The following is a 26,196-nucleotide window of genomic DNA, read 5'->3' as shown; positions in this document are numbered from 1 at the left end:
TGGGCAGACCACAGTTTCTGAGGTTCAAGAACTGTGTGAGGAACAGCGGAGCACCAAAAGGAACAGTCATGTCTCCTTTTCACTCTTCACCTAGAAGTACACTTGCAGAAATTCTCAGATTATTCTGCACTTAAGCGGTGTTGTTATCAACAATGAGGATGAGATAGAGGAGAGGAGTCAGGTGGAGGACTTTGAGGACTGTCTGCAAGTCAACATCAGCAAAACAAGGAGCTGCTGATTGACGTATGAAAAGAGTCACTACTGACGAGGGGATGTGTTGAGGTGGTGCACTGGTACTTGGGGGTCCACATTAGTGACAGGCTAGACTGGTCTAATAACACTAAAGTATCCATTTTCTTAGCAGAATGTGTTCATTTAATGTGTGAGTGAGATCCTTTAAATGATCTATAACTCTGTGATGGCCATTGTGGTATGCTGGACCAAAAACATCACTTCAAGTGAGGCCCACCAAATCAAGAAGCTGATATGAAAGGCAGGGTCAGTGACGGGATGCCCTCTGGACCTGCTGGAGGTAGTAGCGGAGTGTTTTGTTTTGGGTCTGATTCAAATTATTTTCCTCTTTTAGGCCTGTTATATCAAGTTACAAAACAGAAGTAATTTTTTAGAGGAGTGGAATCCAATTTTGGCCTCAGTTTTCTAAGTGGAAATTGTTTTTTTTAACAGTTAAATCTTTTTTATGTCTTTATTACCATTATCAGCATCAGTTGTATCAAGTTTTATAGTATGTCAATTTGGTTGAAGAGTGAGAAAATCTCTGCAATTTATCTTTGTAGACTGGCTGCAGTTTCCTGCCTGTTTAGGTCCGACTCCCAGAATGCTTTGCAGGGATTGCTATCAAACTAAACTGGCAGGCGGATATTTTAAGAAGTGGCACCTTGAAGGAGAAGACAGAGTCGCATTTGATGGAGGAATACTGTCGTATAATTTGCAATTGTCTTGGGGTGAGGAGCCGTGGTTTGTAGTCAGCAGTTGACGTAGCAAAGACTGAAGTGCGTGGGTGGATCCCCAAGAGGTGGGGCTGCCCATCTTTCACCATTAAGTAACCACACCCTCAGACCCATAAAGGCTGCTGGGAACTGAAGTCCAGGGCAGTTCATATTGAGTGCACTCTGGTGGATTTGAGAAGTTCCATATTTTCTTTGATTTTGCTCTCTGGCTCTCGCATTTTCTTTTCTGAATTTTGTATTTGGACTTGATTGCTTTGAATATCTTCCTAGGCAAGTCCTTTTTGCTTTTGTTTTGCTCCTGTGAACTATTTTGTTGCAATGTGTTCAAATGAATTACTTCTGGTCGCTTTGTATTCACTTCAATTTTGACTTATAGGTACAAGAAAACCCACAAATGTGACATACCGTTCATTGTGTCATGATGTGTAGTTACGCGAGACGTCAAGCTTTTTTGGGCCCTTCAATTTTTAGGATATTTTTGGACCATACTTTATGAAGGAAATGACACCCTTATGATAAAGAGTAGACCAATACGTGTCTTCAACAAAAATTATCAGAAGGACTTGAAGACGTGTAGTCACATCAGCCTTCCGCAGGGGTTCACCCCCTAATGGAATCAGTATTATCGACATGTGGAGTGTTGTTTTATGTTATTCTGAGGTTACTGATCACAAATATAATCATATTTTTGATATCTGATTGTTTACCTGTGGTCGTAGCCCTCAAAAAGGCACCCCCAGAAGGTCAGAAATGAGAAATTTCAGTTTTAGACTACTTCAGATTCAGTGATTTTGAGGTTATGAGGTTATATTTGATTTCTGATCCTTTACTAGGGATTAAATCCTTGTTACAGAAAATTCTTAGTCAATAAAGAAGAGTCTTCAACCATCGCTATATCTGGCTCAAAGCCCTCTTGTAACTGACATGGCATGGCAGACATCTGCTGACTGGCCAACCAATCACAAGTGTTACCTGGTAGATAACCATCCAGTATATTTTTTGATCGTGCTGAATGCCAATGACCCAAGTGGAAGCCAGGCTGCTTTCTGGTGCACCTCCACTGGGCAGGCTGGTGGAATTCAGGCCTGCTTCCCTGGCTGTTCTGTTTTTGAAGGCCTCACACCACTTTGGATAATTTGTGAGATGAAATCATAGCAGAGATGAAATGACATCCTTATGGTTTTCAGTCCAATTGCCAAGCCACTAGGCCACCCAAGTGCCTCTTTGTCATAACACAAGATGTTCAGCTTCTCTGTAGTCACAATGCTTGGCACGGAAAAGTCGGCTCTCCTAAGCAGGCCTCCGGAGTTCTTTCTTAAGAGATTATTTGAAATGAGCAGCTGGTGCCATTTTCTTCATTCTCTTTATAATTTAAAACTGCTCTGTCAGTCTCTACTGAGGGAACACTTACATCCCACAGTCCCACCCAGAAGCTCGTCGTACTCCGGGACCTCATTATTAAAGTTCAATCCAGTCCTCAGTGGCAGGCATGGCTAGGATCCTGATGTCGATTAACTTCCCGCCTCTCCTCGGCTTTAATGGTGTGTCACACCGGTGGAAAGCTGCCACCCTGCACTGCCTGATGGGGCTTCAACCAATAGAAAGAACTTGTGCTGCTACCGAAAATGTGCACTGGAGTGCCCCCTAGAGGTCAGCCTAACCCAAAATAAGAGTGAAGAATGTACAGAAGTGAAGTTGCTGAAAGAAAGTGCAGTGCAGCACCTCCTAGAGGTCAATCTGTCCCAAAGCCTAAAAACAATGGACTAAGGGAGCAAGAGGAAGAAGGTAAAAGGAGAAAGATAAAATGCACAATAACCAGAAGTGATTCACCCCACACTGTCCCCCATTTGCATCGTCCACTCTCCACCTGCAGTACCCTTGTTATGATTTGTGTTTTTCATTAATATTTTTGTGTCGTTCTGAATGGATTCTTTCTTTTTTATTGATTTTAATTAGAAGCAGATAACATTCTATACCATCAAGTCAAACTTAAGACAGCAAAATTAAATTCCCACCCAAGGGAGAGAGAGGAGAGCCAACAACCGCAGCTTCTCTTTAAAAATAGCTAGAAAAGAAGAGTATCCTTTTCCTCAAAATGGAAGCTTATTCTAAAATGTCATTGATTAGATCCTGTCGTATTTTTAAAACATTTTTAAAACTGACCCTCTGATTGAGAATTTGATTTTTTCCAATTTCAGATAGCATCGGACATCAGTTACCCAATGACTTAAAGGTGGTGGGCTGGGATTCTTCCCGTTGAGTAAGAGAAGTCCACGTGCTAATAGTGAGGTAAAGGCCATTACAGTTCCTTTGTTCTGCTCCACTTTAAGCCCCTCTGGGAGCCCACCAGACACAGCTGTTAGTGGCTTTGGAGTGATCGTGACGCCAAGGCTGTCTGAGAGGCATGCAAAGATTTTTGTCCAAAATTTTGCTAATTTGGTGCCCACTCAGAACACGTGGCCCAGTGAGGCTGGAGCTCGACTGCAACATTCACAGGTTGAATCTTGTCCTAGAAACATTGTGGACAGCTTTAAATGAGATAAATGCCTTTGATTAAAGGTTAAAATGCTTTGTGCATAAAGGAGCTCGAGAGAATTCTGTGCATGGCTGCCTTCCACTCCTTTTCTGAAATATTAAGTGACAGATCCTTTCCCCGTTGTGCCCTGGGATCTCTGAAAGGAACGGACATTTTATAAATTGTGGTGGTTCTGAGTTTTCCAGACTGCTCAAAATTTTTTCTGGAATAGAACAAGGTGGTAGGTGAGGAAAATTGGTCAAGTTCTGCTTAGCAAAGCTTCTCACTTGAAAGGAGTGGAAGAATTGTATGGATGAGACATTACATTTGGAGCGTAATTGTTCATAGGATTCAAAGATATTATCTACTGTATGTACAAGTTTCTGAGGGTTTTAATCCCGGACATTTTCCAAACATTATATGCTTGAGAGGGTGGAAAAAAGGTGTCTGTCATGTAGAGGTGCAGCATTTAAAAGCTTCTCTGTCTTAAAAGTGCTTCCTACATTGGTTCCATATTCTGAGAGATTGAAGGACAATTGGATTATTATTGTATTGATGATAATTTGTGTTAATTAGGGCACGGAACAGGGAATATAAAGAAGTATTGTAAGATTTTATTTCTACTGCAGACCAGGCCTGTGTATATTCATCGATTTATGTCAACGTCCAGGTCTTTATAGCTTGTACTGTACATTTGCCACCCAGTAATAGAACTGAAAGTTAGGTAGTGCCATGCCACCTACTGCTTTAGCTTGTTGTAGAGTCGCCCTTTGGATGTGTGGATGTTTTAAATTCCAAATACATGAGGTTATGATTGAATCTAATTTCTTAAAAAATGATTTGTTAATGTATATGGGGATGCATTGATATAGAAAAAGAAGCTTGGGAAGGATGTTCATCTTAACAGCATAGGTTCTCCTTGTTAATGTAAGATGGAGGGTAGACGAAGTAGTCGCATTTTGTTTAATTTTTCCATGCAGACAGCAAACTTTTGTTGAGAAAGAACTTTACATTTACTTTTGATATTTACCCCTTGTAACAGATGTCCGGGATGCCCAGAGACTGGACGGATGGGGGAAAGCAGCTACTTTCGGACACTGCCACTAGATGGCAGCTTCCCAGGACTGCAGTGGTGCCCCTGATTCCCACAGGGCACCATGGGACATGGAGTTTGACATCACAGCCCTGTTGGGTACCATGGGTGCTGCCAGGGGACGCTGTGGGACACTGGGAGACAATGTTCTCATTTAGTTCAGTCACAGGAACGGACACCCTGAGGTACTTCCAGGAAATTAAAAACTTCTCCATCTGACCTGGAAGTGTTGGCAGGTCACGTAGATGGAAGAGCAGAAGCACTTCCAGTTCGGAGTCTATATAAAAGACTGCTGAAAACCCAGCAAGCGAGCCTGAGTCGGGAGGAGGTAGATAACGCTTGCTGGGAGGTGCAGAGAAAAAAAGTATTGATTGAGAATTGTGTTTACTTGCCTGTAAACCTGTGGCTGTGGTGCTTGGAAGGCATTGAGAAAGAAGAGAAAGAATAAAAAATGTGCCTAGTGCTTTTACCCTGTGTCCTGGTGTCTGTCTGCTGGGTTTAAGGGGCAGCAGTGACCCCTACCGTCCACACCCTACATATTTAAACGGATCTGCTAAGATAAATAGGAAGGTATGCAGTCCAATATTGTGTGCTAGAGAATTCACAGGAAAAGGAACATTTTTATTCAAATTAATTTTGAGTCCAGATATCTTTTGGAAATCTTCTAATGCTTTTAGTACTGCTGGCATGGAATTTTGTGTGTCAGATATACAGCGCATCCGGAAAGTATTCACAGCGCATCACTTTCTCCACATTTTGTTATGTTACAGCCTTATTCCAAAATGGATTAAATTCATTTCTTTCCTCAGAATTCTACACACAACACCCTATAATGACAACGTGAACAAAGTTTACTTGAGGTTTTTGCAAATTTATTAAAAATAAAAAAAACTGAGAAAGCACATGTACATAAGTATTCACAGCATTTGCCATGAAGCTCCAAATTGAGCTCAGGTGCATCCTGTTTCCCCTGATCATCCTTGATGTTTCTGCAGCTTCATTGGAGTCCACCTTTGGTAAATTCAGTTGATGTGACATGATTTGGAAAGGCACACACCTGTCTATAGAAGGTCCCACAGTTGACAGTTCATGTCAGAGCACAAACCAAGCATGAAGTCAAAGGAATTGTCTGTAGACCTCCGAGACAGGATTGTCTCGAGGCACAAATCTGGGGAAGGTTACAGAAAACTTTCTGCTGCTTTGAAGGTCCCAATGAGCACAGTGGCCTCCATCATCTGTAAGTGGAAGAAGTTCAAAACCACCAGGACTCTTCCTAGAGCTGACCGGCCATCTAAACTGAGCAATCGGAGGAGAAGGTCCTTAGTGACCGAGAACCCAATGGCCACTCTGTCAGAGCTCCAGAGGTCCTCTGTGGAGAGAGGAGGACCTTTCAGAAGAACAACCATCTCTGCAGCAATCCACCAATCAGGCCTGTATGGTAGAGTGGCCAGACGGAAGCCACTCCTTAGTAAAAGGCACATGGCAGCCTGCCTGGAGTTTGCCAAAAGGCACCTGAAGGACTCTCAGACCATGAGAAACAAAATTCTCTGGTCTGATGAGACAAAGATTGAACTCTTTGGTGTGAATGCCAGGCGTCACGTTTGGAGGAAACCAGGCACCGCTCATCACCAGGCCAATACCATCCCTGCAGTGAACCATGGTGGTGGCAGCATCAGGAACTGGGAGACTAGTCAGGATAAAGGGAACGATGACTGCAGCAACGTACAGAGACATCCTGGATGAAAACCTGCTCCAGAGCGCTCTTGACCTCAGACTGGGGCGACGGTTCATCTTTCAGCAGGACAACGACCCTAAGTACACAGCCAAGATATCAAAGGAGTGGCTTCAGGACAACTCTGTGAATGTCCTTGAGTGGCCCAGACTTGAATCCCATTGAACATCTGTAGAGAGATCTTAAAATGGCTGTGCACCGACGCTTCCCATCCAACCTGATGGAGCTTGAGAGGTGCTGCAAAGAGGAATGGGCGAAACTGGCCAAGGATAGGTGTGCCAAGCTTGTGGCATCATCTTCAAAAAGACTTGAGGCTGGAATTGCTGCCAAAGGTGCATCGACAAAGTATTGAGCAAAGGCTGTGAATACTTACGTACATGGGATTTCTCAGTTTTTTTATTTTTAATAAATTTGCAAAAACATCAAGTAAACTTTGTTCACGTTGTCATTATGGGGTGTTGTGTGTAGAATTCTGAGGAAAAAAAATGAATTTAATCCATTTTGGAATAAGGCTGTAACATAACAAAAATGTGTAAAAAGTGATGAAGCGCTGTGAATACTGTCCGGATGCGCTGTATACAACACCATATCATCTACATACAGTGATTATTTCTGTTCAAGTCTTTCTCTAAAAATCCCCTTCATCTCCGATGCATTTCAGATCTATACCGCCAATGGTTCAATGGCAATTGCAAACAGCAAAGGTGATAAGGGGCATCCTTGTTGAGTACCACGTTCTAGTTTGAAGTATGAAATAATATTGAAAATATGGACTGAGGCTTCTGAACTAGCATAAAGTAGTTTGATCCATGCACATTTGTTTGGGCCGAACACAAATGTGTGCAATGTGGTAAAAAGGTTGCCCCATTCAACCATATCAAATGCTTTTTCTTTATCTAACGATAATAAGATCTCTGGAGTGTTAAATTTAATGGGTGAATATATTACATTAAACAAACGTCAAAGCTTAGAAGTGTCTGCTTTTAATAAATCCGGTTGATATTACAGAAGGAGGCACTTTCTCAATCCTTCTAGATAGAACTTTGCAGAGTATCTTGACTTCATTATTCAGACATGATTTAATTATATTAAACACAAGTACAAATAAGCATGAGCAGCAAACAAAGGGCTCAGAAAGAAACAGAAAACAACAAATATAAGGCAGCAAAAGTTCCAAAGTCCGAACCAGCCCCAAGTTTATGGTACGGCCTCCAAGAAACTGACCAGGAACAGATGGGCGAAGGTAGAGACCTACCAGGACCTGACACTGCAGCATCGTCTCCAGCCGAGAGAGTTAGCGGGAGCAAAACTGAGAGCGAGGAGGGCAAGGAGCATTCATCGATTCCAGCAGGATCATTGGAGCCGAGCATGGCCTTTTTATCCCCACTGTCAACTACAACTAACCCCCATGAGTTTGCCACATCATCCCTCACTGGACTCTCAATTCTGCCTGTGAAGCACGTGGATGTTCAAACCGCACTTTCCAAGCTGAAGGTAATGATTGTCGCACTTGGGAGGAACACAAATGATATAAAAATATAAAGAAAGACAATAAGGGATATAAAGAAAGAAATAAGGGGCCTAAATGAGGAAATAAAAGGCCTACTACAACCTTTACATCTCGCCTGAAGAAGGGGCCCGAGTTTCCTCGAAAGCTTTCATATTGTAATCTTTTTAGTTAGCTAATAAAAGGGGTCATTTTGCTTGGCTTTTCTCTACAACCTTTACTGAAATCCATCCATTATCCAACCCGCTATATCCTAACTACAGGGTCACGGGGGTCTGCTGGAGCCAATCCCAGCCAACACAGGGCGCAAGGCAGGAAACAAACCCCGGGCAGGGCGCCAGCCCACCGCAGCCTTTACAGAAATGCTACTAAAAATTGATGAAAAAAAAATACAGGAAAATACGAGTAATTTAGAGAATAAAAGATTGAAGATGTTAAATAAACGTTTATGACTCGTATTGTGATAGTTGAATAATCGACTTTGGCCGTGGATGAAAAAGCAACGGCTACAAAATTAGACTGCAAAGGGCTTGCTGACAAACTGGCTGGGCTGGAAGACAGATATAGAAGAAACAACATCAGAATTGAAAGTCTAAACCCAATGAAATTCATAGCTGAACCATTCTCTAAAATAACGACAGAGGACAACGTGATCTCGGAAGCCTACCGTATACGTGGATCAAATGCCTCCAAACCGAAAAGCCTGATAGCCTGTTCTGACAAACTACAGGCCAAAGAAAACATGAAGTCCCTTCTTAGATTGAAAGAGGAGATTATATTTTAAAATAACCGTATATTTGTATCTTCCTAGATTTCTCTTCTGTAACAGCTGCTAAACTAGCGCCATTTTACAGCAACAAACAGTGCTTATGTGGAGCTGAAATCGGAGGCAGCCTCGGCCAAACTGAACGTGATTATTGAAGTTTTACTTTTGTAGTTCTCTGGGTGAAGCAGACAATGAGCTAAGAAGACGGATCCCGACATTCTTTTGAAACATGATCATGAGTCACACTGTGCTCTGGTGAGGTAAAAAAGATTCTGCTTGAAGGTGGCAACCTGGACCGTTTGTAATGTGACATTTGCCCTAACTATATATTATATTTTATTTCCATTTTGACCACCACTTTCTTTTTCTTAAGTTTCAATTATTATATTGAAATCGCTTTCATTAATTATATGTACATTTTGGCTACCATAAAGTAACTAGCTATTGACAATATGTATTTATTTATTTGGTGTAAGTTTCATTTATTTATATTTTTTCCATTAATTATATAACCACAAAGTAACTTAATTATTATGTTGAAATTTCTTCCATCGATTATACAGAATATGCACTTTACATCATACCCTTGGTTTATTATATTGGGACTGTTAAAGATCATATCCCTGGTTTGTTGTATTTGGACCGTACCTGCACAAGATAGCTCAGATTTAAACTTCACTACATCGCTGCTGGGAGTTCATTTCTTTCTGGACAGAAACTGGACATGAGTTGTCATTTGAACATCTTTTTTTCAATCTTGCCCAACCTCCCTGCTGATTTGATTTTAGTTTTGTTAGGTTTGCCTTGACTTGATTGTATGGAGTGGTATATGCTTTTAATAAATTTAATTTAAAAAAAAAAAAAAAAAGAAAGAAAGATCCAGAAAGCAGTAGGCGGGCTAAACAAGAAGCGGAGGGGGGAAAGGTGGGAGGTGCTTGGTGATGTAGGGAGAGCAACAGCCAGATGGGAGGCTTTCTTTTAATTCAAAGAGGGTGGTACAATAGGAGAATGAGAGAAAGACAGAAGAGGTGGGCGTAGTAATTCATGCAGTACAAGTGTATATTTTGATCTTTCTAGTGATTTTGTGTTTAAGGTTTTATTTTCGTTTTGGGTTATTTTGAGAAGGGTTCATTTGTTATTTCCTGTCTTATTCTTTGTTTAGGCCAACACATTAGGAACCGTCACGTGACCACAACAGTCTCACTGGTTACGTCACACGGTATAAGTATGGCGTTGGTTTCAACATCCCGTGGCTGGATAAAATTCAATAAAAACAATTCTACTGTTAGTTAACTTTTTAAACTAGTAGGCCCGAGTGTCAGGTTTTGTTTTGGTGTATTGAACGATGTTCTGCCCTCGACTTTGCTTCTCGTGTTAAACCTCATGTTATGTCTGCCTCTTTCTGCACTGACCTGTTTGCTTTCTATTAAATGTTTCTAAGCTCACGTATTCATCTCCTGTTTATTGATTCCCCCTTCTCAAAATAATCCTTGGATGTGGAGTTTTATATGGTGGGCCCAGGAGGAGGGGTCTCGGTAATGACCAGACAGGGTGCAGGGTGACCCGGGCAATGCAGTCCACCTGCAGACCTCCAGAGCTCCACTCCACTTTGCATGATACATCACTGATGTTACGTGTTACACCCGGTTACACTGGTGTGGTTAGGGTTGATGGAGGGTAATCTGACTTAAATAATGAAGACTTTGGAGTAAACCAAATGACCTAAATGTGAAATCCAATTGGATGCTCGACAGAGCCCCCCGAGTCGTGGATCTCCAGAGGTCATGCGGCTTCACGTTCCAGGAGCCAGGCAGAATGCTTCCGATAATGTTACCGACAGGGAGAGGTGGGGCCATGTAGGAGGCACCTGGGGGATGTGGGCAGACATTGTGGGGGTCTGGGGGACTAGGCCAGAAGGGAGGAATTCATTGCTGTAGAGTGACATGTACAATATGAAAGCAGGTGGGGTTAGGTGGGATACGTCTGATAATATGAGGTGGAAGGGGACATTCAGAGACAGGAATGCAATGTAGGAAATTGGAGGGCTAAGGAGGGGCTTAGTAATGTGGACAATAGCAGAGTGATACAAGGAGTGGAGGGGTCTGCTGGCAGGGACTTCGTGTGGCACAAAGTTGGGACATGTCTGATAATAGAAAAGGTTGGAGGGGTCCTGGGAAGGTAAGGCCAGGTGAGAGGTACTTAGTAATGTAGGGAGGGTCAGTATAATACAGGGGGTTATCAGGCCAGGCAGGAGGTAGCTGGAGATATTAGGAGGTCAAGGGTCTTAAGGGGGGTACTTATTGATTTGGTTAGGGAGGATATGATACAAGGAGAGATGTGTCTGGTAATATATGCAGGGGTGTAGCAATCCTGGGACAGGCAGATGGACAATGCAGGAAGATCTGGGGCCAGGTGGACTGGAGCAGTACAATGGGAAGAGGGGTGGGATGTGTCTGATAATGTGAGGCGGGAGGGGGGCATTTAGATGTAGACATACAATGTAGGAAGACGTGGAGCTCAGGGGGGCTGTTTAATTTAATAGCAGGATCATACAGGAAAAGGTGGGGGTCTGGTGGGTGGCACTCAACGCAACCTGAAGAAGAGGAGCAGAGGAGGATGTGTCTAATTATATAAAAGAATTGAGAAACCAAGGGAAGCTTACTAGAAGGTGAGGCCAGGTGATGGGTACTTGAGAATGGAGGGGATGCCAGTAAAACGCAGGGGTGACCTGGGCCAGGCAGGAGGTACCTGGAGACATGAGAAGGGCTGGGAGGACCTTAAGGAAGGTAACTTCTGGATCCAGGTGAAGGTACAATACCCATGAGCCAAAGAAGACCGCATCTGATTATATAAAATAGAAGAATGGGGGAGACAGATGGACGAGGCATGAAAATGTGGAGCCAGGCGGGACGTACTCGGCGGTGAAGGAAGCACTGGGGCCTGGTGGGATACGTCTGCTAATATAAGAAGAATTTGGTGGTCAATTCAAACAAAGTCAGGGAGTGTTGTAAGGTACTCAGTTTTGCAGAGAGGTGTAAGGCAGATGTGACATGCCAGAACGGGTGGGACAGTGAAGAGTAAAGTGAGGGGGAGTTGGTAGGAATGAACTGTGAAGTTTGTGAGAAGGCCACCAAATAGCAGGTGAGGTCAGAGCTGCATAATACGACCACCTTCACCCTGACCCCATTGAAGACAGTGTTCAGAAGCCATTAAGAAGGCTAACAGAATGTCAGGTTATATAGCACCTTGATGTGTGGGGTACAAATCACAGGAGGTTCTTTATAACACACTGGTGAGGTCTCATTTGGAGTCCCGTGTGCAGTTTTGGTCTCCAGGTTACAAAAAGGACATAACAGCACAAGAGAAGGTCCAGAGAAGAGCAACAAGGCTGATTCAGGGCTACAGGGGGTGAGTTATGAGAAAAGATGAAAAGAGCTGAGCCTTTACAGTTTAAGAAAAAGGAGACTTGACTGAAGTGTTTAAAATGATGAAGGGAATTAGTCCAGTGGATCGAGACGGTGACTTTAAAATGAGTTCACCAAGAACACGGGGACACAGTTGGAAATTTGTGAAGGGGAAATTTCACACAAACATTAGGAAGTTTTGCTTCACATAAAGAACGATAGACACTTGGAATAAGCGACCAAGTAGTGTGGTGGACATGAAGACTTATGGGACTTTCAAAACTCGACTTGATGTTTTCTTGGAAAAAATAAGTGGACAGGACTGGCGAGCTTAGTTGGGCTGAATGGCCTGTTCTCATCTCGACAGACTGAGGAGATCTTTCCTCCCCTACACTATGCGACTCCTCAATTCCATCCGGGGGAGTAAATGCTAACATTATTCAAAGTTATTGTCTATTTTTACATTAATTTTTATTACTCTTTAATTTAATTTTTTTTTTTTTGTATCAGTATGATGCTGCTGGATTATATGAATTTCCCCTTGGGATTAATAAAGTATCTATCTATCTATCTAAAGTTCTCATATTCTAAAGACAGCTGGCCTTTCTTCTCCACCCAGTCACATTTGCAAATCCTAATGTCAGCAGGTAACATCACGCATGACTGATCTTTCTTTTTTAAATGCGATTCCTCTGTCAGAGGGTAATACACTTACTAACACCGACATATTCCCGGTCAATTAAAATACTGGTATAAAACAAGGGCTCAAAATATCCACCATTGCTCCATCCAGTTAAACAGACAGGGATTATTAACCCACACCAGCCTGTCCCACAAGAAAAACCAGGACCACCAAACTACCACCGCCCCACGACTTTCACCTTACCTCATTCTTATCTTCTGAGAAAGCCTGCAGTATGTCCGTCTGGCGGGTGTAGTTTCCGTTGGAGTCCTGGAGACCCTGCAGGACTCGTTCCTTGAGGACGAGGACGGAAACGCGAAGCTGATGCCACAGGAGTTGCACGGTGTGGATGTCCACGATAATGTTGACCGAATAGGAGAGAAGCTTCAGGGAAAACTCCGTCTCTAGCAAGGCGTGAATCTGCTCGACATGATCAGAGATGTCCTCATAAATATCCTGTAAAATGCAGAAGGAGGAATTATGAAGCTAGAAAAATCACATCTGAAGTTGCCATTCATGAAGTTGGCACATGCATGGCCATGGGTTGCAATAAATGTGCAGTCATGGTGACAAGTTTTGAGAATGACACAAATATGAATTTTTACAAAGTTTGCTGCCTCAGTTTTTATGATGGCAATTTGCATTGACTCCAGAATGTTCTGACGAACAATCAAATGAATTGCAATTCATTGTGAAGTCCTTCTTTGCCATGAAGATGAACTTAACCCCAAAAACCCACTGCATGTCAGCCCTGCCACTACTGACGTCATTTCAGTGGTCCTCTCGTTACCAAAGGTGAGAATGTCGACGAGGACGAGGCTGGAGGTCACTCTGTCATGCTGATTGAGTTACAACAGAGGGGTGAAGAAGGCGTCAGGGCACCCAAGAAAGGCCAGCAAGTGCCAGGAGCTTCTCCTAAAGTCGATTCAGCTGCGGGCACCACCAGTGCAGAGCTTGCTCAGAGATGGCAGCAGGCAGGTGTGAGGGAGGCGAAGACATTTCGAGGATGGCCTGGTGGGTGACAAGAAGGGCAGCAAAGAAGACAAGACTGATATTCTGGGATTGGACTGCTGGGAGAAAGTCATCGTTTCTGATGAAGCCCCATTTCTGACTGTTTGGGGCGTCCGGAAAGAAGAAAAGGTGTGTGGCGCTCCCATCAGTCCTGTGTCAGGCCAACAGTAAAGCATCCTGAGACCATTCATGTCAGCCAAGGCAGTGCAGGTCTCATTTACAATTTGGCCTAAGGACACAGCCAGGAATAAAGAATGGGACCACAACATCCTCCGAGAGCAACTTCTGCCGACCACCCAACAACAGTTTGGTGACCAACACCCTACACGGGAGAGCCGGGAACTGTAAAAGTCAAAATGCAACATTGACACTTTAAAAAGATGAGGATTTATCACAAGTGGGTAGGTGGCTTGGTTGGCAGGGTGGGTAGCCCTGCAGCTTCACACTTTTGGGTGCCCACTCCACACAGGTGGGGGCTCTAAACCGGCCAAGTGTGAGAGACGGATGGGCGCCATAGCCAGGGTTGCTGTCTGTTTTATGGCTGTGCTGTCAAGAAGAGCTCTGTGTGATGCCGGTCACAAGTACAAGGTGGCATGGCTTTTGTCTACAGATGGCCATCCTTAAAAGGCAGTTTGCTTAAAGTCGTGTCCGGTTTCCCTACCATAATCGGAGCACTTTACTGCACTCATATTACAATATGGGCACCAAGACTAAATGACGCTCGCTGCTTTTGTGAACTGCAAGCTGTCTCGTTCCATTAACGCACAAGTTATCTGTGATGTGGCCGACAAACTTGGTGAGTCTCTGTGGCCTTGTTCAGCCTGAGATTCATTTATTTTGAGGTAAAGTAGCTCTAGCAGAGGTGATGGTGCTGTACATGCTGGCTGGCTTATCGGAGAGATAATTGGGTGAACCCGCCAGGTCTCCTATGGCCTGCACTGTTCATTGTAACAGCAAGCACGTCATTACATGCGCCAGGTGAGAGCGGCTACCCCCTCAGACACCGGCACCTCATGCCTTACCCGGACCCCTAGAACGCAGAGGAGAGTCGCTATAATGTCATACATGCAGTTGAGGAGCACAGTCAGGTAGCGGGGTCTTGATGAGTCGGGTGGGAGGCTGTTCTATCAGCCAGTGAAGTTCTGCATGAGGCTGATTAGCATGCCCCACAATTAAATGTATTTAAGCAGCATTCAACGCACCTTCGTGTACGCGTATTTACAAGGTGATTGTGATTTATAAAAGGTAAACTGCGTAGAAATGTTTACCTGGCTTTAAAAATCAGATTTTTTTTAAAGTGCACATTTAAAAGTTTTATTTGGCCTAAACATATTTTCACATGGGCAGCCGGGTCCTCCCTGCGTGGAGTTTGCATGTTCTCCCCTTGTCTGCGTGGGTTTCCTCCCATAGTCCAAAGACATGCAGGTTAGGTGCATTGGCGATCCTAAATTGTTCCTAGCGTGTGCTGGGTGTGAAAGGGGGGCAAAAACAGAGCACAGAGGTGAAAATCCAAAATTAAGAAAAAGTAAAACAATAATCACAGAAAACTCTCCAACACCCGGCGCATACAATGCACACCACAAGGACCTGTGTGTGCCTAAAACCTTTATAGGGCTCAGGGCGGTTCCTTGTCAGTGATGGACAGGTGACCCCGCCTCTTGGGGAACCACCCACAAATACAACAAACATGGCAGAACAAGCATGGCCACCTAGAAACTAAATAATACACCAAACTAATCATTAAAAAAAACATCCATCCATCCATTATCCAACCCGCTATATCCTAACTACAGGGTCACGGGGGTCTGCTGGAGCCAATCCCAGCCAACACGGGGCGCAAGGCAGGAAACACACCCCGGGCAGGGTGCCAGCCCACCGCAGTAAAAAAAACAAAAAAAAAAAAACACACAAAATAATACAAATAAACTCAAATAAGAAAAGAAGTCTGAATTAGTGTAAGCCCCCCTAAATCGGGGTATTCATTGGAAACATTGTGATTTACTTCATGAGGTAGGTGCAAATAATAGATTAGAATAGTTATGTCAGATATTTAAAATATTAAATGTGTGTTTCATTCTAAATGTTTAAAGTCTACAGGAAATATTCTCGGTTGTAACAGAATTTTGTCATTTTTAACTTTCAGCGAGTGGCTCTTAGAGGGCAAGGACCACCAGTAAAGAATCAAAGGAAAGAGAAAGGTTTATTTTTCCTGTTCTGTCCACATATTAGAAAGCAGAGCAGGTCAAAGCCCATTCAGAGCCCTAGGCGAGGCAGCCAGACGTTGTCCCTCGTTGGCCAGAGTGGGTAGTCGGTGTTTTTAGACTTCAATGGCCTCTTTCACCTCGGTGTCTAAAGCATGCGCCCCTTTAGTAGCATAAATGGCACCCCTTTGTGTAAATATACTTTAAGGAGGGCGTGCCCCTTGGTGTCCAGAGCGTTACACAGTTTTACTTTCTGCAAGTTAACAGTGCCCACTCACTACCATCAGAGTTCAACAATCAGGGGACCCCCTTGGGGTCCTGAGTGCAAGCCCCTTAACTTTCATAAATGGCAACCCCCTATATTGCCCTAAGGATTGACCGGCTCAGTTAGAAACCTTTTCGAAGCCCAAAGAACCAATCTCAAACGCAAACAGTGTGCTGTAGCGATTAATTGGGTTCAAACTCTGCTATTGACACTGTGAGACCCTGAGCAAGTCGTTTCACCTGCCTACGCTCCAGTTGGAAAAAAAAAACTAAAGAAATGTAACCAGCTGCATCTCATATGTTGGAAGTCGCCTTGGATAAAGGCATCAGCCAAATAATAAGCAGCCAACCTTTCCACGAGGAGCCTCCCAACCCAGTAAAGTGCAATTACAGAAACATAAAGAGTGCTGGACTGAATATGAGAAGCCCTTTGCTATATTCCCTCGCATTAAAACAAGCACAAAATGTTACACTGGACCCCTCACCACCGTTATGTGCTGCCGCTCGTTACTGTGTACATCGGACATGCAATTACCCCTGTAAAGGTCACCCGTCCTGTCCCTGCCTTTTTACCATCAGATGTGCGGTGCAAAAATGAGATGCGGACCGAACCAGCTGACCGTCGTGTTCCTAGCGCGTTTCCGGTGCGCGCGCACACAAACCGCCCCGCTTGGCCGCAGAGGTCAGTGAAGTATCGGGAACGCGGCGCGCGTACATCCCTCCCGTTTAAAATCTCCACACCTGATCCTTACGAGCCTGAACCTCAGCGCAGCGCACCCGCTTCGGATTTTACCTTTTCTGACGACAGAAAGTTACGACATCTTGGTCCCCATGTTGAGATGTGCACCGCTTGGCGACTCTTCAGCTCCGGGGTCTCGTGGCACGACAGCTGAGCTCACAATCACAGCTGTTAGCGACTGTCACCGGACTTGTCTGTGTGGCTGGGGAGCGGCGAGCTGGGACTGGGAGGGCGAAGTGATTCACGCAGACCGCATCACGTGGAAGAAAATGCTCATCGTCATTATAATAATAATAATAATAATAATAATAATAATAATAATAAAAATATAAACTTTCATCCAGCCCCCAAAACACAATTAAAATCGTTTTTTATACTGCGATTTTCTCTGCAATCTTTCAAACTGGAAAAACGAACCAATTGAGGTATTTAAGTTATTTTAACTTTAACTGGTCAGGCTTTGTTGATATTGTGTAGATGTTCGTAGATATATTGACATAAATCTTTCAAGTGTCACATTAAATTAATGAATTGAGCCACTGTGTTTATTATTTTCTCATTAAAACAGGGACAGGTGTCATTATTCACCAATTTCAAGTAATCTCGCCCGAAATTATTATTATTATTACTTTTTTACACTTAAATCACAGTATGTCCATTTTCACTTGACACACAGTCACATTAAGTTGATTCAAACCGGGCAAGGTGGGCACTTGTCACTCCCAGCTTTAGCTTTACACTTATTAAGGGCTTAGAAAGCTCCCCAATAAAGTGGTTAGAAAAATTGTGGGGGGTGCATGGGGGGCTCCTTTAGAGTTTTTGTAGTGTCGAAGAGCTTTTGTCAGACCACTGAAACAGAAGGAACAAGGGCTTGGTTTGAGAACATTGGGGGCTAGAAGCCCAAGTGCATTGCACTGGTGGGGTTTCGCAGATCAGACGCTCAATGCCCAGACATCAGGGGCTTACTGCTGCTTTCCATTTGAACTGGGAAGTTAGAATTTCCGAGATCCTAGTTGGAATGCTCAACAGGAATGCCCCCACAAGTCGAATTACCTACCCGGACACTCAGGCCTGGTCTGTCAAGTGTGAGTCTGATGGACTTCATATTAAGACGTCAATCCAAATTTTAGTGAACGCTGTACGATTATCCTGTTTATTACCATTTCTGTCTATTTGTGTCTCACACTGCACTGTCCAACTTTATGTCGACATGTTGTTACGATATTTGAATACGCAGAACACCACATAATAGAAGAGGTGTTGGTGAAGCCAGCAGGGGGCGCTCACCCTGTGGTCTGAATGTGGATCCCAGTAATCAATGCAATGTTACAATTTTCATCAAATTCTTTTTGTCCATTTTTTAAGCCTTTTTATATCAAGTCACGTTATTTTTTAACCCACTTGATCTGGACCAGGGTTACAGAGGAGCTGGAGCCTGTCCCAGTTAGCATGAGGGTGCAAGGCAGGAACATCACAGGGTGCCTCTTATATCAGTTTTCCATTTCTGCCCATCAATATCCACTCAGTAACCCATAATGACAAAAGTGACAACATGTCTTCAGAAAGTTTTGCAAATTTGTGAAAAAACCGTATTAGTACAGTTGTGCTTGAAAGTTTGTGAATGTTTGATATTTCTGCATAAATATGACCTCAAACATCATCAGATTTTCACTCAAGTCCTAAAAGTAGATAAAGAGAAACCAGTTAAACAAATGAGACAGAAATATTATACTTGGTCATTTATTTATTAAGGAAAATGATCGAAGATTAGATATTTGTGAGTGTAAAAGTATGTGAACCTCTAGGATGATCAGTTAGTCTGAAGGTGAAATTCGAGTCGGGTGTTTTCAATCAATGGGATGCCAATCAGGTGTGAGTGGGCACCCTGTGTTATTTAAAGACCAGGCCGTGGAATGCCACCGTTGCGTGAAGTGAGCATGGGAAAGGCGCTATATAAATAAAATGTATTATTATTATTATTACCTTCCAAACAATTGTTGAATAGTTGCCATCGATTGTTGGGCAGTATGCAAAGTGGCTCCACCTGTGGACTTCTTTCTTAAGGCTGAATCCGTTCCTTTGAAATTACGCACCCACGTTGTAAATCGCATGAGCAGACAGGACACGATCGTGATGTCCTAACTGGTAATGACGCTGAAATTCCCTTCACTACCACCATTCTTACAAATGGCTTTCAGCACGAACGCTCGTCATGCACCACTCCACTGCTCCATTATAACTAATAGCAAGGGGTCCGACACCCCAGGGTCGCCAATACCTAGTTCCAACATTTCCCGATTCCCTGTATAATAGAGAGATAATTATAACAATACGCATAATCACGTTTGTGGATGACACCACCATGCCTGGCCTCACCAGTGACAAGGATAAGGCTGCTTACAGGAGGGAGGTAAAAGGGTGCCATAACAAAAAACCTCTCCCTAAATGTCGACAAGACAGGTCAATGTTGACTTCAGAAAGAACAAAGGCAGCCACGCTGCACCCCCCACATCAACGACTCCCCCCGTGCAGGCAGTTAGCAGCTTCAGGTTCCTGGGTGTCCAAGATCACCGACTGCACTTCATGGTCTGTCAATACCACCCTGCGTCCTTAAAAAGGCTTTTTTATTCCTGAGGAAGGTAAAGTGCTTTGGGGTGGAAACCAAAATACTGATGAACGTCTACCACTGCACTATTGAAAGCATCCTGGCCAGATGTGGTTTGGTCACCTGACTTACCAGGTTGGCCGACTCCTCAAAAGGACTGTCCGTACAGCTTCTAAAATCAGAGGGGCTAACCTTCCACAGTTTCATACCATCTCCTCAACCAAAATCCATCATCTCTGATGACAGCCGTCCTAGCTCACCCCTAGTTTGCACTACTGGAGCCCTGCCAATGGCATTACCCGCTTCAGTGACCTGACCCTGCCTGCTCTGTAATATGTGCTGTACCCACCTGCTGGTTTATGTGGAGGTGGACTGTATGTTACTTTTTTATAACTCCAATCTTATTTACTGTATTTATTTGTGCTGCATTTATCTGCTGCTACTCTTAGTTATTTACTGTATTTCTTCACATATCATCACAATGGCCGCACAAGCACTTCATTAAGCTCTTGCAGTGCAAGTGACAATACAGATCTCTACTCTCTAGTAATAATATTCAAAGAAGTGGTAGTAGTAAGAGGAGGAAGAAACATAATAAGGCAGAATATCATGCTAAGCCTCACAGAATTCTGGCCACTTCACAACAACATAAAGAATAAGCCAGTAATGGGCACCGAAAGAAGAAAAACACAAGGACACAGTTGGAAACTTGTTAAGGGCAAATTTCATACAAACATTAGGAAGTTAGAACCACAGACACTTGAAATAAGCGGCCAAGTAGTGTGGAGGACAGGAGGACTTGAGGGACTTTCAACACTCGACTTGATGTTGTTTTAGAAGAATTAGGTGGACAGAACTGGAGAGCTTTGTTGGGCTGAATGGCCTGTTCTTGTCCAAATCGTTCTAATGTTCTAAAGAAAAAGTCAGGAATCGCTCATATCACATCTATATTTAATACAGTATATCTATCTACAGTATATCTATATAAACTGCTCAAAAAAATTAAAGGAACACTTTGAAAACACATCAGATCTCAATGGGAAAAAGAAATCCTCCTGATATCTATACTGATATAGACTGGGTAATGTGTTAGGAACGAAAGGATGCCACATCGTTTGATGGAAATGAAAATGATCAACCTACAGAGCCCTGAATTCAAAGACGCCCCAAAAATCAGAGTGAAAAATGATGTGGCAGGCTAGTCCATTTTGCCCAAATTGAATTGCAGCAACTCAAATTTATGCAGCACTTTGTATGGCCCCTGTGTTCTTGTATACATGCCTGACAACATCGGTGCATGCTTCTAATGAGATGACAGATGGTGTTGTGGGGGATCTCCTCCCAGATCTGGACCAGGGCATCACTGAGCTCCTGGACAGTCTGAGGTGCAACCTGGTGGCATTGGATGGACCAAAACATAATGTCCCAGAGGTGTTCTATTGGATTTAGGTCAGGAAAGTGTGGTGGCCAGTCAATGGTATCAATTCCTTCATCCTCCAGGAACTGCCTGCATACTCTCACCACATGAGGCCAGGAATTGTCGTGCACCAGGAGCCACTGTAGCAGCATAGGGTCTGACAATGGGTCCAAGGATTTCATCCTGATACCTAATGGCAGCCAAGGTGCCTTTGTCAAGCCTGTAGCGGTCTGTGTGACCCTCCATGGATATGCCTCCCCAGACAATCATTAACCCACCACCAAACTGCTCATGCTGAATGATGTTACAGGCAGCATAATGTTCTCCATGGCTTCTCCAGACCCTTTCACTTCTGTCACGTGCTCAGGGTGAACCTGCTCTCATCTGTAAAAGCACAGGGCACCAGTGGTGCATCTGCCAATTCTGGTATTCTATGGCGAATGCCAATCGAGCTGCATGCTGCTGGGCAGTGAGCTCAGGGCCCATTAGAGGACATGGGGCCCTTGGGTCACCCTCATGAAGTCTTTCTGGTTGTTTGGTCAGAGACATTCACACCAGTGGCCTGCTGGAGGTCATTTTGTAGGGCTCTGGCAGTGCTCATCCTGTTCCTCCTTGCCCAAAGGAGCAGATACTGGTCCTGCTGATGGGTTATGGACCTTCTATGGCCCTCTCCAGCTCTCCTAGAGTAACTGCTTGTCTCCTAGAATCTCCTCCATGCCCTTGAGACTGTGCAGGGAGACACAGCAAACCTTCTGGCAATGACACGTATTGATGTGCCATCCTGGAGAAGTTGGACTACCTGTGCCACCTCTGTAGGGTCCAGGTATCGCCTCATGCTACCAGTAGTGACACTGACTGTAGCCAAATGCAAAACTAGTGAAGAAACAGTCAGAAAAGATGAGGAGGGAAAAATGTCAGGGGCCTCCACCTGTTAAACCATTCCTGTTTTGGGGGTCATCTCATTGTTGCCCCTCTAGTGCATCTGTTGTTAATTTCATTAACACCACAGCAGCTGAAACTGATTAACAACCCCCTCTGCTACTTAACTGACCAGATTAATATCCCAGAAGTTTCATTGACTTTATGCTTTTTGCTAAAACATTGCACACACGGCCCATTCGATACGATACGATACGAGACGAGATACAGTGTGAAGACTTCTAGCCATCAAAGCCTTACCAAGTGCAGGGCAGATTACAAACTGGGACTGATCTGAAGTCAGAGGGACAAGAAATAATTAGAATATTCCATTTCAATTTAGCCTGTGTGGGATATAACAGAATCTCCCACAGACTATGTATTAATATAAAGGCAAACATGTTAACATAAGGAAGAAAATACTTTTATCAATTTAACATAACCTTAACCTAACATAATAAATGGCTCTTCCACAGATACTTCTGGAAAGTTAGAAGAGTGCACAAAAGTGCCAGACAAACTCGAGCACTCTCTCACACACAAACACAGATTCTACTTTAAATATTAGACTAGCTGTGCTACCCACCAAAGACGGGATGAAATCTAAGTAATCAGCTTGGACCTCAGTCTTAACGTTTGCAGTGCACCGTCCGTTGGAATGTATTTTGTAATGCATACTGTAATATAGTGCATTGCATGTGTCATTCTAGCACATGTTTGTAAGTTACCCTCTGTTGGTAAGACAAATGCAATGCATTTTCTTATTTGTAAACGTCTATGCGTGGAAGTGTGTGTGTGTCTGTCCGGCCTGGAAGTGAGAGGTGGAGTTGGCATAAGGGCTCCGCCTACCGAGGAAACAGAAAACTCGCTTAGCCGCTAATAACACAAGCGAGGTGAGCACGAAGAAAGACAAAGTCCTTTAGCTGCTAACATCGGCAAAACGGTATCCCTTTAACTTTTTCTCCCGCTGCTAATGCACAAGCGATGCAAGGATGTCGATAAAACGAATCCTCCTAGGAGAGAGACGCCCAGAGTAGTTCCTTTTAATCACATGGCATCTCTACATTTCAATTGCTTTTCTGACTTTTTCTTTAGTTTCTAGGATCCCGGGCTTTTTACAGCATGGGAATACACAGCTAGAAATACTATAAATGTTTGTGAAGCACCATCTGTTGGAATGACACAGACATAGCAACTGGACAGACACACGGACACTTGTCCTCTTCTTAAGGTTTTAAAGGTTTATAAAGTTATTATTTTCACAGTAAAATTCTTCCGTGCATGTGCTAATCAACATGCAACATGCCACCATTCTCCAGCACCATGACTAGTGATACGCAAATGTGAAAGGTGCTATACAATAGGTCATAGGGCCCTTATGATCCAGCAGCCTTAGAACAGGTCATCCACCTGAAGCTAGGCATGGTCAGGCCTGGCCAGTAATTGGACAGAAGATCAACCAGGGAGAGCTTGGGTTGCTGCTGGAAGTGAGGAGTTGACATGGCCAGCAGGGGGCGCTTACCCTGTGGTCTGTGTGTAGATCCCAATTCACCATTACAGTGATGGACATGCCATGACTATTACGGTTTCTCAGCTTTAATTTTATATTGTATTGCTCATAATGATCACTCAGTCAAGGTTCTTTGCTAACTATCCAATCCTCCATTTTCTGAAGTAACTTAGTCCATGGCAGCCTTTTGAAGCTTATCTTGGCCACACTTGTCCCAAGACAGGAACCAAACCAAGATGAGATGCCAGTCCCTCACTTCAAGCACAAATTAACAGACACCAATTAATGCAACACGTGTATCTTTGGGCTGCCCAGTCTCAAACACAGATACGGGCAGAATGTGCAGAGTCCAGAATGGCATTGGCCAGGCACTGATTTGTACCAAGGCATTTGCCATTTTGAGATAGCAGCATTAAACACTGCACTACTGTGCCGCCCCACACCACTAATATGATACATTAAACTGCAGATCAAACATTTCCTCATCCAATGTCAAAGGCGCTACATACCAGCAGGGATTAGACCTCCTCACACAGGATGGGATGCCAATGCACTAATAAGGGACATGCCATCTGGGCAGACAGGGAATGGCACACCAGCGCCACCCTGCGTCCACCCTAAATCAAGCCCAACAGATGTCTGGTTCCTGCTACTCAGTACCTAATGCCACGTAGGGCAAATAAGCAAGAAAGTCAGGACACAGAGGTCGCAGTCCGTTCTGTCTGCTCCTCCTGGCGCACGTCCCAGAGAGCCGGAATGTCGGATCACAGGCATGGAGACAGGGAAGGGGCAACAGTCACCCGAGAGGCCCGATGAAAACACTTCACTTTTTGGCTCCCACACTTCCTGCTTCCCAAAATAAAATCGGCTCCGCACAAAGTCGGTCACACTTGTTGCCGAGGTAACCAAAATACACAGGCCATGTTTTAATTTTGGGCAGCGCTGATAAAAGGCTTATTGGCAGGCAGACAGTGGATGCCAACTGTAGGCTGAACAAATGGCTGTCCAGTGAATAACTGTGCCGGCGTTCTTTCATTTCTGGATTGCCTTTATGCCTTTGCAGAGACGCGTAGAGATGTACCACCCACAGGACTGGAATAAACCCGGGGTGGGATGCCAGTTGGTGCACATTCACACCCACTCAACACGGAGAAAACCAGTCAACCTTTTTGGTGTTGCGTCCCACTTTTTTCCCCTCATTCAAGAGTCTTCACAACCCATCATCCCTCTCAGTGAATTGGGTGTGATTTTCAGAGCAGGCTGGGTGGGGGGTCCTCAGTGAATGGAGTTTGATTGTTATTGCTTTTGGGGGTGGTGTTCCCCCTTGTTGAATTGAACACAATTTGAAGAGCAGGCAAGGGGTTCCCCCTCGGCAAATCCAGCGTGATCATCTGAGGCGGTGAAGAGCTCGACTTAGTGAATCGAGTGCGATCATGACAGTGGCAGTGAGGGGAGGGGGCTGTGTGAAGCTTGGCTGCTGGAGCAGCGACCCACCACAAACAACTACCAATAGAAACAACAGCAGCTGACCCAAAGGCTGGCCGTGACCCCGTGGTTGACAAACCCCGTCCTGCCATACATGTCCTCATTTCTAACATTGAAATACCCAATGGGTTTTTTATGGTGACATTGACCACCCTAACCCACTCTCCACCCATCCTTTCTGCTGAGAGAGTTTCTCCACCACCCACAATTACAGCAGCCCAGGTAAACAGTGAACTGAGGAGACTTCGTGCCAGCAAAGCAGCGGGTCCAGATGGAGTATCGCCACGACTGCTGAAGGCCTGTGCACTGGAGCTGGGGAGTCCTCTACAGCACATCTTCAATCTGAGCCTGGAACAGGGGAAAGTCCTGAGGCTTTGGAAAACATCTTGCATCACGTCCTGGTGAGCTGAATGACTTCCGGCCTGTCGCTCTGACGTCACATGTGATGAAGACCATGGAGCGGCTGCTGCTTCACCACCTGAGGCCACTGGTCCGCCACGCCCTTGACCCTCTGCAGTTCGCATACCAGGAGAAGGTGGGAGCGGAGGATGCCATCATCTACATGCCACACCGATCTCTCTCCCATTTGGACAGAGGCAGTGGTGCTGTAAGAATTCTGTTTCTGGACTTCTCTAGCACCTTCAACACCATCCAACCTCTGCTCCTTAGGGACAAGCTGACAGAGATGGGAGTAGATTCATACCTGGTGCCACGGATCGTGGACTATCTTACAGACAGACCTCAGTATGTGCATCTCAGGAACTGCAGGTCTGACATTGTGGTGAGCAACACAGGAGCACCGCAGGGCACTGGACTTTCTCCGGTGCTGTTCAGCCAACATACATCAGGCTTCCAATATAACTTGGAGTCCTGCAACGTGCAAAAGTTCACTGATGACACTGCTATGGTGGGCTGCATCAGGAGTGGGCAGGAGGAGGAGTATAGGAACCTAATCAAGGACTGGTGGTGGATTTTAGGAGGACCAGGCCCCTCATGGACCCCGTGATCATCAGAGGTGACTGTGCAGAGAGTGCAGATCTATAAATACCTGGGAGTGCAGCTGGATGATAAATTGGACTGGACTGCCAATACTGATGCTCTGTGTAAGAGAGGACAGAGCTGACTGTACTTCATTAGAAGGCTGGCGTCCTTCAACATCTGCAATAAGATGCTGCAGATGTTCTGTCAGACGGTTGTGGTTAGCGCCCTCTTCTACACGGTGGTGTGCTGAGGAGGCAGCATAAAGAAGAGGAACAAACTGGTGAGGAAGGCAGGCTCTATTGTAGGCACGGAGCTGAACAGTTTGACATCAATCATGGAGAATCCACTGCATCCACTGAACAGGATCATCTCCAGACAGAGGAGCAGCTTCAGCAACA

General features: G+C 44.5%; 1 protein-coding gene across 2 annotated transcripts in view; it reads right to left on the bottom strand.

Moving 5' to 3' along the window:
- The window catches only part of akap6 (A kinase (PRKA) anchor protein 6), a 385,504-nt gene that overhangs the window by 280,555 nt on the left and 78,753 nt on the right, over positions 1-26,196 (bottom strand). For both annotated transcript variants that reach the window (XM_039741461.1, XM_039741462.1), the window contains exon 3: positions 12,872-13,123. In XM_039741461.1, coding sequence (XP_039597395.1) covers positions 12,872-13,123 — 252 coding nt within the window. The remainder of the gene's footprint in view (positions 1-12,871; positions 13,124-26,196) is intronic.

The sequence above is a fragment of the Polypterus senegalus genome, chromosome 18 (assembly GCF_016835505.1).
Source record: "Polypterus senegalus isolate Bchr_013 chromosome 18, ASM1683550v1, whole genome shotgun sequence".
In the NCBI taxonomy this organism is placed as follows: Eukaryota; Metazoa; Chordata; class Cladistia; order Polypteriformes; family Polypteridae; genus Polypterus; species Polypterus senegalus.
The sequence above is the reverse complement of the archived record's forward strand: the minus strand, read 5'-3'. Positions and strand labels throughout refer to the sequence as shown.